Genomic DNA, 14,549 nt, shown 5'->3' on the forward strand with positions numbered 1-14,549 from the left:
TTCTGCACCGTAGGGTTTCTATGATGCTATATGCAGACGCCAGTCCTTTTAGGAAAGGGATTGACAAGTACTCCACTGAGACAAGGCTCTAACATAAATCATGAGTGAACAGAGTAATTTACCACAGCATTCATAGTTGCTGTATTGTTACATTATGGAATATATGGCTTTCTATCAAGACGACAAAGTGAGGATATAGTAATTATACTTATTCCCCAAGGGTATAAACTTCCACCTCTACGCCACTCTAATGTTAGAGGATTTTTTGTTCTCATGTTATATCTGCTTCCAAATTTTATTCCATTTTTCTTGGCTATCCAATCTCTTTTTTGACCTACTCCTCTATAATTTTGTATTCAACCAAATAGTCATCCCCTCTCTTTACAGGATGTGAAATTATTTTTAATACATCACTGGATAATTTTTCCACTTCAGGAGTATTTTTGTTTCCAAACCCCAGCTGCTGTTGCCCTATTTTGTGTTTCTGAAGTATTCCATTTATTGTCAACAGAACATATTTATTCTCAGCAAGTCATACCTCTTGTTTTAAGTACAAGCATATGTTGGCACACTGGATCCCCATTGAATGATGTGGAGATGCCGGCGTTGGACTGGGGTAAACACAGTAAGAAGTTTAACAACACCAGGTTAAAGTCCAACAGGTTTATTTGGTAGCAAAAGCCACACAAGCTTTCGGAGCTGCAAGCCCCTTCTTCAGGTGAGTGGGAATTCTGTTCACAAACAGAGCATATAAAGACACAAACTCAATTTACATGAATAATGGTTGGAATGCGAATACTTACAACTAATCAAGTCTTTAAGAAACAAAACAGCATGAGTGGAGAGAGCATCAAGACAGGCTAAAAAGATGTGTATTGTCTCCAGACAAGACAGCCAGTGAAACTCTGTGGGGGTTACAAATAGTGTGCCATGAACCCAATATCCCGGTTGAGGCCGTCCTCGTGTGTGCGGAACTTGGCTATCAGTTTCTGCTCAGCGACTCTGCGCCGTCGTGTGTCGCGAAGGCCGCCTTGGAGAACGCTTACCCGAATATCAGAGGCCGAATGCCCGTGACCGCTGAAGTGCTCCCCAACAGGAAGAGAACAGTCTTGCCTGGTGATTGTCGAGCGGTGTTCATTCATCCGTTGTCGCAGCGTCTGCATAGTTTCCCCAATGTACCATGCCTCGGGACATCCTTTCTTGCAGCGTATCAGGTAGACAACGTTGGCCGAGTTGCAAGAGTATGTACCGTGTACCTGGTGGATGGTGTTCTCACGTGAGATGATGGCATCTGTGTCGATGATCCGGCACGTCTTGCAGAGGTTGCTGTGGCAGTTTGTGTGGTGGCATGGTCACTGTTCTCCTGAAGGCTGGGTAGTTTGCTGCGGACAATGGTCTGTTTGAGGTCCAGACCATTGTCCGCAGCAAACTACCCAGCCTTCAGGAGAACAGTGACCATGACACCACACAACCCTGCCACAGCAACCTCTGCAAGACGTGCCGGATCATCGACACGGATGCCATCATCTCACGTGAGAACACCATCTACCAGGTACACGGTACCTACTCTTGCAACTCGGCCAACGTTGTCTACCTGATACGCTGCAAGAAAGGATGTCCCGAGGCATGGTACATTGGGGAAACTATGCAGACGCTGCGACAACGGATGAATGAACACCGCTCGACAATCACCAGGCAAGACTGTTCTCTTCCTGTTGGGGAGCACTTCAGCGGTCACGGGCATTCGGCCTCTGATATTCGGGTAAGCGTTCTCCAAGGCGGCCTTCGCGACACACGACGGCGCAGAGTCGCTGAGCAGAAACTGATAGCCAAGTTCCGCACACACGAGGGCGGCCTCAACCGGGATATTGGGTTTATGGCACACTATTTGTAACCCCCACAGAGTTTCACTGGCTGTCTTGTCTGGAGACAATACACATCTTTTTAGTCTGTCTTGATGCTCTCTCCACTCATGCTGTTTTGTTTCTTAAAGACTTGATTAGTTGTACGTATTCGCATTCCAACCATTATTCATGTAAATTGAGTTTGTGTCTTTATATGCTCTGTTTGTGAACAGAATTCCCACTCACCTGAAGAAGGGGCTTGCAGCTCCGAAAGCTTGTGTGGCTTTTGCTACCAAATAAACCTGTTGGACTTTAACCTGGTGTTTGTAAACTTCTTACTGTGTTTCCCCATTGAATCACAGACTTCTATTCCTTGTCAAGTTCCTGACCTCAGTATAATTGACAAAAAATGTGGCCAAATCAAGCAAGCTGTTAGCGAGTAGTGCATAAAATGCCTCAAGACATCTGCACAGTAACTATATAACATTTGGTTTTGTGAAGGGGAGGTCATGTCTCACTAATTTGATCGCTTTTTCGAGGAAGTGACGAAGATGATTGTTGAGGGTAGGGCAGTGGATGTTGTCTACATGGACTTCCGTAAGGCTTTTGACAAGGTCCCTCATGGCAGCCTGGTGCAGAAGGTGAAGTCGCATGGGATCAGAGGTGAGCTGGCAAGTTGGATACAGAACTGGCTCGTCATAGAAGACAGGGGGTAGCAGCGGAATGGTGTGTTTCTGAATGGAGAGCCATGACAAGTGGCGTTCCTCAGGGATCAGTGCTGGAACCTTTGCTGTTTGCAATATATATAAGAAAATGTAACTGGTTTGATTAGTAAGTTTGCGGATGACACAAAGGTTGGTGGATTTTCAGATAGCGATGAGGACCATCAGAGGATACAGCAGGATATAGATCGGTTGGAGACTTGGGCGGAGAGATGGCAGATGGAGTTTAATCTGGACAAATGTGAGGTAATGCATTTTGGAAGGTCTAATACAGATTAGGAAATATACAGTCAATGGCAGAGCCCTCAAGAGTATTGATAAGCAGAGGGATCTGGGTGTACAGGTACACAGGTCACTGAAAGTGGCAATGCAGGTGGAGAAGATTGTCAAGAAGGCATGCGGCATGCTTACCTTCATCGGTCGGGACATTGAGTTTAAAAATTGACAAATCATGTTACAGCTTTATAGAACCTTAGTTAGGCCGCACTTGGAATATAGTGTTCAATTCTGGTCGCCACGCTACCAGAAGGATGTGGAGGCTTAGGAGAGGGTACAGAAAAGATTTACCAGGATGTTGCCTGGCTTGGAGGGCATTAGCTATGAGAAAACGTTGGAGAAACTTGGTTTGTTCTCACTGGAACAATGGGGGTTGAGGGGCGACCTGATAGAAGTCTACAAGATCATGAGGGGCATGGACAGAGTGGATAGTCAGAAGCTTTTTCCCAGGGTGGAGGAATCAATTACTAGGGAGTATAGGTTCACGGTGCAAGGAGCAAGGTTAAAGGAGATGTACAAGGTATGTTTTTTTTTACACATAGGGTGGTGGGTGCCTGGAACTCGCTGCCGGGGGAGGTAGTGGAAGCAGATATGATAGTGAGTTTTAAGGGGCGTCTGGACAAATACATGAATAGAATGAGAATAGAGGGATATGGTCCCCGGAAGGGTCGGTGCTGGCTCGGAGGGCCGGTCTGCTCCTGTGCTGTAATTTTCTTTGTTCTTAGGCAACAAACTTCACAGCAAAACTTCGACACTCGCAGTTATTACACATTCAATGTGACAAAAATATGTGTTTCAATTTTGCCTAATGAATGAGCTCCAAGTCCTTTAGAGATACCGAACAGGCAGTGCCCCAGTGCATGTTGAACTACAGAAGCATATTGATTGGCTTCCCGACTGAATTCCCCACATGATCCCCCAGTAAATACTAACCGAGGCTGGCCAACACTCGTATGTGTCACCTAATGACCAATTACAGCCAGACATCTCAACAGGTTTGGAAAGGAGCTACTTACTTAGGTTGTGAAAAGCTGTACACAGGGGAAAGAAGAAAACACCAAAAATACATGAATGGTTATTCCAGCTACAATTTTCTTTTGCCAAAATAATGACTGGAGAACTAGATATGCAAAGTACTGACTGACCAATGCACTATCCTATAGAGCAGCAGGTCATGTGTTTCCCTACAAGACTAAGTAAGGTAGCTGAACTTATGATACTGTGCCTTTAAAGAAATATATTTATATCATGTTTCTTGTAAGGGGTATGTTTGAAATTCAGCTCTGTTTTGCAGGGTGACAGTTTGCCTAGAAAACCTTTATATTAGTAGTGTGAATACAACACTAATGTTGCCTGGATTGGTTGGCATGCCTTATGAGGATAGGTTGAGGGAGCTCGGTCTTTTCTCCTTGGAGAGACAAAGGATGAGAAGCGACCTGATAGAGGTGTACAAGATGTTGAGAGGTATAGATCGGGTGGATTCTCGGAGGCTTTTTCCCAGGGCTGAAATGGCTGCTACGAGAGGTCACAGGTTTAAGGTGCTGGGGAGTAGGTACAGAGGAGATGTCAGGGTAAGTTTTTCACTCAGAGGGTGGTGGGTGCGTGGAATCAGCTGCCGTCAGTGGTGGTAGAGGCAAACTCGATAGGGTCTTTTAAGAGACTTCTGGATGAGTACATGGAACTTAATAGGATTGAGGGTTATAGGTAAGCCTATATATAAGCCTCGGTAGGTAGGTAGGGACATGACCGGCGCAACTTGTGGGCCGAAGGGCCTGTTTGTGCTGTATTTTTTCTATGTTCTAACATAAGTATCCATTTTAGACATGGAGTGTTTGTTTAAGCAGAGCTAATGCATTTTATGTTTACTTAGGTTCGATCTGGGGTTTCAGAGTATAGTTTTCATTAGGTTGATTGACAGGGATAGAGTCATACGCTTAATGGGAGCAACTAAGCTTGCAGGAACAGGCCAGTTTCAATTTCATTTTAAAATATAAGCAGTTGCTGCCTGAAGAAAGCAGTGTCTTTTACTCCCCCAACGGCTTACTGAAAGCTCCGAATCTGGTAGCCTAAATTAAAGCAAGTATGTCTGTGTTTTGCTAACTCATTTTAAAGAGAGGTTTTAGTCTATAAGAAAAATATTGTTTGATTGGAGCTCTTAGTAATAGGTCAGCAGATAAGAATTGTATCTTGCCATGTTTAGGTACAGTTCAATTGTTAAAAGTTAAGCCAATTCATTTGTTGTAGTTAAACTGCGTCATTAAATAAAGTTTGTTTTTATAAAGGCTTTCCAGTTTGTCAGTAGAATTACGCCTGGAGTGAAACATCTTATCCTCACACTAATGCCAAAACAGAAAATTGTTGGGGTCCAGTGATGACTTCATAATGTACCTTGAGGTTTCTGATCGGTACCTTAACAATAATTGGGGGCTCTTTTCCAGGATTAAAAGCTACAAGACAGTTGATGCTGAAAACCTGGCGTTTTCTTTTTCAGGTGTTGCATTTGGTTAGTTTAAACAGGCTTGTGGAAAAATGACTCATTCAGTGGCTAAGGTTTTCCTGGGTGTGCAAGAGGTCACTCGGAGAGGTTTACAAAAGGTGGTTAAAACAAAGCTTTTCGATTTGGCAAATAAATCAGGCTTTGCCTGAAAGGGGACAAAATAATTTCAGTGATAGTTCAGCATTTAAATTTTCCAGAGACATAGTTGGAATAATTGGAATTGGCTAAAATTTAATTACAAGTGAAACAGTTGCAACAAGAAGAATAATTGAAATAGTTTGAACAGGAAAAAAGAATTGAGACAGTTTGAATTGCAACTAAAAGCAGCGGAAAAGGAAGAAAGAAAGAATAGTCCTGGAAGAACAAAAGTGAGAGAGTGGTATTAGCAGAGGAAAAGGAAAGAGAGAGCTTTTGAACTTTGAAACTGGAACTGAAAAGCAAATGTCAAATTAAACTGGCGGAGGCAAAGGTAAAAGTTGGGTATAGTGATGAGGACAGTGAGGAAGAATGAACCCCTCAGTTAAAGGCCTAATGAGAACATGTTTAAAAACATTCAAGTGCTGCCAAGGGTTGACAAGAAGGGTGTAGAAGCCTTTTTCATTTAATTTGCGCAAGTAGCTGAAGAATTAAAGTGGCCACAGACCACATAGATATTGTTGGTCCAAAGTTGGTAAGGTAGAGCCAGAGAGATGCTTGCATTGCTATCAGAGGAGATACCCAAGGATTGTAATGGGGTGAAAAAAGCCCAGTGCATATGAACTAGTGCCAGAAGCCTACAGACAGAAGTGTAGAAATCTAAGGAAGGAACCAGATCAGACAGATAGAATTTGAATGAATTAAACAAAGTAATTTTGACTGATGGATAAGAGCATTGAAATTAGACCAGACATACGATGCTTTTGGGGAAGTGGTTATTTTGGTGAATTTTAAAAATTCACTTCCCAAAGTAGTGAGAGCTCATGTGGAGGAGCAGAGGGTTAAAACTGCGAGATCGGCAGCAAAATGGCAGCTAATTTTGAGTTAGTTCATAAATCAAGGTTTGGATTTCGTCAATTTCAATTAGTGAGGGATATAAATTGGGGGAAGAGAGAAATCCTGAGGTGGTAAACGCAAAGAGGATCTCATTGGAGATAGTAAAGATAATTTACCTCAGGTTAAAAAGGAAACATATGACGGTAGAAGAGAAATAGGAAACCTTAGATGTTTTCATTGTAATAAAGTTGATACACAAAGTTGCAGTATTGGTGGCTTAAGAAAAGCACTGGGAAGAAAGCCATGGTAAAACGGGTAAGCCAGTAGAGTTTGTTAAAGTGGTAAAGGAAACTAAAGTGGCACAAAAGAATGTACAACCTGTTCAGACGCTGGTTGATAAGCAAATACCAGATCTCTTTAAATAATTTATTTCTGTGGGTACGGTTTACTCATGTGTACCAGGAGAGTAGGTAAAGTAGTTAAGATTTTGAGATACGGGAGCAGGTAAATCTTTAATAGTTAGATATGAGGATATATATTGCCAGAAAAGATGGTAATATGTGGAATTCATGGTGAAAAGAGTGGTGTTCCATTATGTGAGGTAAGGCTGAAAGGTAAGGTGAAAAGCTGTGAAGTGGTGATAGGAGTAATGGAGGAATTATCTTTTCCAGGGCTACAGTTTATCCCGAGTTACGATACAGCTGGATCACAGATGGGAGTGATACCTACTGTGGTCGAATCATCAGTAGAAAATCAAACAACTGAGGTGTTGCAGGACGCATATCCTGGGATGTTTCCAATTGTATGGTAACAAGATCATAAAGCCACAAGTTGAAACAGGAAGAGGAGAAATCAAAGAGTTAATGCATTTGTCTTTACTTAGATACCCCCTGGAGTTTCAGAGTAGAGTTTTGATTAGGTTGACTGACAGGGACAGTGTCACATGCTTAATGGGAACAGCTAAGTTTGCAGGTTTGGAACAGTTTCATTTTCATTTTAAAATACAAGCACTTGCTGCATGGACTGCCTGAAAAAAGTAGTCTCTCTCCAAAGGCTTTTTGAAAGCTCCAAATCTGGTAACCCAAGTTAAAGTAAGTATGCCTCTGTTTTGCTAACTAATTTTAAAGGGAGGTTTCAGTGAAAAATTGCTTGATTGGAACTCTGTGATAGTAAACAGGTAAGAATTGTAACTGTTCATGCTTAGGTATTATTCAATTGTTAAAAGTAAGCAAATTCATTTGTTATTTAACAAAACAGTTTAAACTATAAAGTTTTGATAAAAGCCTCCCAGATTGCCAGTGGAAACATTTTATCCTTACACGAATGCCAAAACAAAAAATCACTGGGGCCTAGTCTGGCTTCATAATATAGCTTGGGCTTTCTGATTGATACTTTCACTATTTTAGGGTACCAATCAGCACATTGACCAATACAAGCCACTTCCTCTGTTTTACTACACAGTGGCATTAGTAGAATCCTCATGTGCCTATTAAGTTAGACAAATTTCAAATCTCAGGTGGAAATATGCAATATGGATGTGTGGAGGAATAAAGACGATTAATTTAGAATTAAAATTTCTCAGAATTAAATAGAAATGTTAATCATACAGTGCAGAAGGAGGCCATTATGCTGCCCATCAAGTACATACCGACTCTTCCACAGCGCATCCTAATCAGGCCCTGTCCCTGTAACCCCACTAATCCCCCTAACCCACACATCCTGGGACACTAAGGGGCAATTTAGCATGGCTAATCCACCTAACCGCACATCTGTGGGAGGAAACCAGAGCACCCGGAGGAAACCCACGCAGACATGGGGAGAACATGCAAACTCCACACAGTCACCCAAGACTGGAATTGAACCCGGGTCCCTGGTGCTGTGAGGCAGCAGTGCTAACCACTGTGCCACCATGCCACCCACATATTCAAAAGAACAATGCAGTATATTCATCCCTTACCTCCTCCACTCTGCTGTACATGCAATGAGTTACTTTGGGAGCTCTTACACTCCGAGCTTTCCCTACTTAACCAATCCCCTGATGCTTCACTGCACAGGATTTACACTCTCCTCCACCTTCTTTTGGAATAATTATATTTAATGAAGTCAAGGAGTAAGAGAACAGCTGTCATAGTTCAGCTATCAGCACTGCTTATTAACTGCCAGGAATTAATGGTCTCCTAGGTAACACCAACCTCTGTGGGTAGGGGGATGCTACTGTAGATTATATTTGAATAACATCTCTAGCCAAAGGTTACTGTGGTTTACCACATGCTCCAATGACAGTCAACATTTCTAACTTTGCCAGATTAAAAGGGCACTGTCACAGAGTAAAATAACTCAAGTAAACATCACTAGGTTTGTAAACAGACAAAAGTCTGATGACCTGAATGGCCTTTTTCTGTGCTACATAATTCCATGAGATATTGGAACCCTGGTCACGTCAGTTCTGACGGAGAAAATTAGAAACTTGTACAAATAACCAGAGAAAAAGCAGCATTTACACAAGTGTCCTTATATCCTCGCGATAACCTAAAATACTTAACAGTCAACAAGTTGCTTTCCAGGCAGTCACTCTTATGGGGCAGAGTTTCAGCAGCAATGTGGATGGAGCTTCCTTAGAAACTGCTCATCCTTTTACAACTCCATCAAGGTTAGTGAACTCTGGCTATATTATCAAATGTTCATAAGCTCCCCAGCACCACCATCCCCACCATCCTTCCCCACAGCCCCAGTAACATCTGCCAACAGCTCTCTTTGATTTGTCACATGTATTGGGATACAGTGAAAAGTATTGTTTCTTGCGTGCTATACGGGCAAAGCATCTGTTCATAGAATACATAGGGGAGAAGGAAAGGGAGAGGGTGTAGAATATAGTGTTACAGTCATAGCTAGGGTGTAGAGAAAGATCAACTTAATGCGAGGTAGGTCCATTCAAAAGTCTAATGGCAGCAGGGAAGAAGCTGTTCTCGAGTCAATTGGTAAATTATCTCAGACTTTTGTAACTTTTTCCTGATGGAAGATGGTGGAAGAGTGTATGTCCAGGGTGCGTGGGGTCCTTGATTATGCTGGCAGCTTTCACGAGGTAGTGGAAAGTGTAGATACAGTTGATGAGTGGAAGGCTGGTCCGCGTGATGGACTGAATTACATTCACAACCCTTTGAAGTTTCTTGCAGTCTTGGTAAGTGCAGGAGCCATACCAAGCTGTGATACATCCGGAAAGAATGGTTTCTATGATGCATCTGTAAAAATTGGTGAGTCGTAGCCAACACGCCAAATTTCCTTAGCCTCCTGAGAAAGTAGAGGCGTTGGTGGGCTTTCTTAACTATAGCGTCGGCTTGGAGGGACCAGGTCAGGTTGTTGGTGATCTGGACACCCAGAAACATAAAGCTCTCGATCACTTCTACTTCATCCCTGTTGATATGAAAGGGGCATGTCCTCCATTATGTTTCCTGAAGTCGATGACTATCTCCTTCATTTTACTGACATTGAGGAAGAGATTATTTTCATTGCACCATTTAGGGCGGCACGGTAGCACAGTGGTTAGCACTGCTGCTTCACAGCTCCAGGGTTCGATTCCCGGCTCGGGTCACTGTCTGTGTGGAGTTTGCACATTCTCCTCGTGTCTGCGTGGGTTTCCTCCGGGTGCTCCGGTTTCCTCCCACAGTCCAAAGATGTGCGGGTTAGGTTGATTGGCCAGGTTAAAAATTGCCCCTTAGAGTCTTGGGATGCATAGGTTAGAGGGATTAGCGGGTAAATATGTGGGGGTAGGGCCTGGGTGGGATTGTGGTCAGTGCAGACTCGATGGGCCAAATGGCCTCCTTCTGCACTGTAGGGTTTCTATGATTTCTATGATTTTGCCGTATTCCCTACATCTTTCCTGATCGACTCACTCATCCCAAGTGCCATCCATTTTGTTGTCAGTATAGGAGAAGTTTGCAAAACGTCACAAACTTCAACATTTAGTATACTCCTCAGTTATGGGATTTGTTAAATAGACATCCCTACCATGATGATTCTTTCCAGGACATTGAGAAACAGTTTCCTGTTGTCAGGCTCCTCCCTGCCTACAAGTGTCTTCTTTTTGCCATCAAGCCACTACAAGGTTTCAAACCTTCCACATGGGCCAAAGGGACTCCAAGCCATGACAACATATGATCAATACATCCTTAACTCACACTGCGACTTATCTATCACATACAGCAAGGAATTGGATTTGAACTCAGGGCACAGTGTTCCAACTAACTGCATCACTCAGCCACAACTTGCCTCAGAAAAATAGCAAACTTTCAAAAGGGAAAGTTTCATTCAGCAAAGCAGAATAAATAAGTCCAGAATGAAAAATACTATAGATTAAGTATTAATTGACTGCACTAAAATGTAAAAACATCAAGACAGCTCAAAGCTGGCAAAACAATGAGTTACAGGTCCAATCCACTGCAACCCAATGTTTGCACCTGCAGTTCTTTGCATGCCACTCACTGTTTTGTGTCAAACATGAAACTAAAGGTCAGGTATTTCACTAAAGAGCAGTAAATTAGACAACAGAATAAAATGACCTGCTCTCATGAACCAGCTATAGAGCAACAAGGTTAAGGGACAATTAGCCTGATCCATCGGCTGGAGAAGGGTCATTCACGGACACTGTGACAGGGTAAAAAAGTGAATAATAAAATCTTAAAGTCAGGTTTAAGAGAGGGTAACAGCAGAAAACTAAATGTTGAATTAGTGATGTTCCCATTCGCTGCTTCAATTAGATCAACACAATATTTTTCAGCAAACTATGCTTTCCTTAAGGTGCAGAAATATGAACACAATCCTCAAAGGGAAATGCTTAGAAGAAAATATCAGCTTCAGTCTACCTTCAAATGTGCAAAGACAGCTTTCGAAATGCTGCAGGGCTCAGAATGGCCTTAATCAGCCGTGATAAATTGAAACGACAACTGCACAGGTGCAAAAAATACTTGATGAACTTGTCTCAAGGGAGACAGATATGGAAGAGAGAAAAATCTAGCAAGGGAAGACAGCCAAAGGCTAACTAGCCTTTCACAGTCTAAATTATAAATCATATAAAGGATTCACACCGTTAGGAGCCAACAAAATAGCAAATGCCACAACAAAACACAGATAGCTTTTAAATTAAATTCGACAGGTACCAAGTGAGACAAATTTTGTTTTTGAAAACAAAATTGCTAGAAATAGATATGTCAGCGAGCGGCTGAAAGAGCAAGAGAGATAAATGTCTTAGGTTGGACCTCGCATCAGATGATGGGTCTGGTCAAAGGTCCCAACGGGGAACATTAACCTTTGGCTCTTTTTCAAATATTGATCGATGATCTGTGTTTTTCTGCCATTTTCTGTTTTCAATTTCCACAGTTTACAATTATTGTTGTTCCACTTTGCCTCAAAATTTACTTTGAATTCTCATTTTGAAAATTATTTCTTTTTGTTCTATTCTAGGATTGAACCAAATCTTCACCAATCCAAGTGCACTACCATCAACTTTAAAGCTTAGAAAAAAATATCAATGTTCACTTCATCTGCATTTTTGGCTTTCCCTCATTTCAACATTTCTTTCAAAAGATTTGTTTGAGATGGGGAACTCCCTGCAGGATAAACTGCAAAGTAATCCAATGTAATCTATGCCACATACATTGTGCCACTTGTACAGGAAATCTCGGGGGTTGATTTTAGTTTAAAGAAAACAGATGATAATAAAGCAAACTTTTCAGGGGATTAAAGCTTGTACGAAGTTCTGTAACAGTTCCACGAATATGCTTGTGGTAAATGCCACTACCTTACTTCACTAAGTTAGCCACAAACTCTGCACCCTTGTCAATAATTTGATCCCTCTTCCCTGCCACTGTTCTTCTTTCTCTTCCTGCACCTTCCAGTGTACTAAGGCAAACTTTTGTCTGTTTCTATAGCTAATTATTCCTGGGACAGCCTGCTAGTCTGTCACCAGAGGCTTATAGTTTGAGAGACATCTACTGACTCAGAGTCTATCCTGATCCGGCTGCCATTGGTATGTTGGAAGGATTTTGCAGGTTGGTACTCAACTTGTTTGGCCACGTTACAAACTCACCTTCGTTGGGTATCAAATCCTGGGGTGGGACTCAGACCTGGACGGAGCTTCTGGCTGAGAGGCAGGGATGTTACTCACTGCACCACAATACCTTCCTTGCCACTGTGCCAAGCTGTTAAAAATCACGGCTCAATACTTCATCACACGCTTAGCTTCTGACCCTATATCCTGTCCATTTCAAATAGCACACATTTATGATAGTTACAATCACCTATCTTTACAAGACCTCAATTCATCTGCTGCTGAAACCCCTTTCTCCAAGCCTATCACCTCCAGACTGGACTATTGCAGCATTCCGATTTCCAACTCTGCACCCTCCACTAACTTAAGCTAATCAAAAGGTTAGCTGATCAATCGTTCCTGCTGACCCATCACCGATGTCCTCACTGACATGCAGATTAGATCCCAGACCACAAAACTTCAAATTCCTTCATGGCCAGTTTCCCCTGATCTCGCTCTCTGTAAATTCAGCTGTTTTTCCAGGGCTTCTGGAACGTTAGCAGGAGATTGGGAAAGCAGATAAGATGACTTAAAACTTGATCATTAAATTTACTTTGCTATACTGGTATATATCATTGTAGGAACTGATCACATAAACATGGTGCCTAAATTTTTCTTGATAAATTCCAATCCTTCATTACCAGGTAATGAACTAACAACCACCTACAGGGAAGAAGTAGAGAAGGAAAAAAATGTCCAAGGCTTATCCAAGCTATCACTCCCTCAAGTGTTGTGTTTTCTTAGCAGGCAATTAAAATAAAGTTATTTCCTTTGATGGCAGGTGAATCTCCATGTGATGCCCTCAGTTACTTAACCACATTCCAAAACAATGGTTCCCATTCTACTCCAGAAGATTCTACCTCCAAACCAAGGGTATTCTGTAAACCTATAAACAACCAAACAAAAAGTGTGCCAAAGTTTGGACAATCTACTGCTCTCAGCTAAGTTCTGAAGAGGAGAAACATTTTTTTTAAACAAGCATTGTATCAGCAACAATACACAGCTCACTGCCACAACAGCAAGGATGGAAAGTCAGCTTACCTCCATAGCCAGGGCTGCCGTCTGCTGGTCGTAGTGATTCAGAAGATTTGGCATAAATGTCATATTGTAAGGCAGGTCACGACACATTCTCAAGGATATGGGTTCACAGGCAAACATACTGTGGCCACTAACAAGTTCCAAAAATGCAAACAGTGCATAAAATGTCCACAATACCTCCTTGACAGTCACAGCCATGACTGCAGCATTCAACATCAAAAACTCATTCTCTTACTAACGGAAGGAAGAAAAACAGGTTCACTAATTGAATGTTTGCTTTTTAATCTCCTTTGTTTGCTTACTCAAGCTGCCATTCACTTGGAACACCCTGAAACTTGTTCATATTTCTCTTTCAGTTGCGGTTTTCTGGAACTTAGCAGGTGCATTTCTCATCATTTTTTTTCTCCTCCATAAAATAGTGGTGTTTGCTTAGCAGCCAATTAAAATTAAATTCTGGCAGTCAACGGCTTTCTTTTGGTGGCAAGTGAATCTCCATGTGATTCCCTCGGTTACTTAAACCGCATTCCCAAACAACGGTTCCCATTCTATTCCAGAAGATTCTCCCTCCAAACCAAGGGTATTCTTGTGACCTATAAACAAACATACAAACAAAAGTTACCAGAGGTGTTTCGTGCCCTGCTCATCAGCATTCTCCACTCTCTGTCATGTGGTTCTATATACACCAGTCATCTTTTAGTATCCAACACAAGTGACCAGTCTTTTTGTGCAGGCAGCTTTGGTGATTGCTGACAGGCTGTTTGAGATAAGAAAGGACAGTATGAAAAAAAAAATCAAATGCTGTCTGCATCCAAGATAACCAAATACACACCTTACGCAGGAATTTCTGAATGACAATCACAAACAAAAATCCATGCTGATAAAGATCACCTAAGCCAAAAGGGCTCCTATTATCATGCCAGGGAAAGCATAGATCAAGGATCTAATTAACTGGTTCAGATAAACAGAGCCAAATATGGTTTTATGCATTTTTGTGCTTATGAATATCCCGTAATATGGGCATGAGCAAACAGTAACATCAAGTTCCTGTCCAGAACGTCAAAAGTCAAGATTATCAATCTTTGATACACCTCTTTTCATACTTTCTCTTTACTTGATAC

At 42.0% G+C, this 14,549-nt stretch overlaps 1 protein-coding gene across 1 annotated transcript in view; it reads right to left on the reverse strand.

Annotated features, from left to right (window-relative positions):
* LOC144493855 (frizzled-3) overlaps nt 1–14,549 on the reverse strand; it is a 128,537-nt gene that overhangs the window by 106,577 nt on the left and 7,411 nt on the right. Inside the window, exon 3 of the mRNA XM_078213424.1 lies at nt 13,435–14,021. Within this exon, the coding sequence (XP_078069550.1) occupies nt 13,435–13,647 (213 nt within the window). The 5' untranslated portion in view covers nt 13,648–14,021. The remainder of the gene's footprint in view (nt 1–13,434; nt 14,022–14,549) is intronic.

The sequence above is a fragment of the Mustelus asterias genome, chromosome 5 (genome assembly GCF_964213995.1).
Source record: "Mustelus asterias chromosome 5, sMusAst1.hap1.1, whole genome shotgun sequence".
NCBI classification, from domain to species: domain Eukaryota; kingdom Metazoa; phylum Chordata; class Chondrichthyes; order Carcharhiniformes; family Triakidae; genus Mustelus; species Mustelus asterias.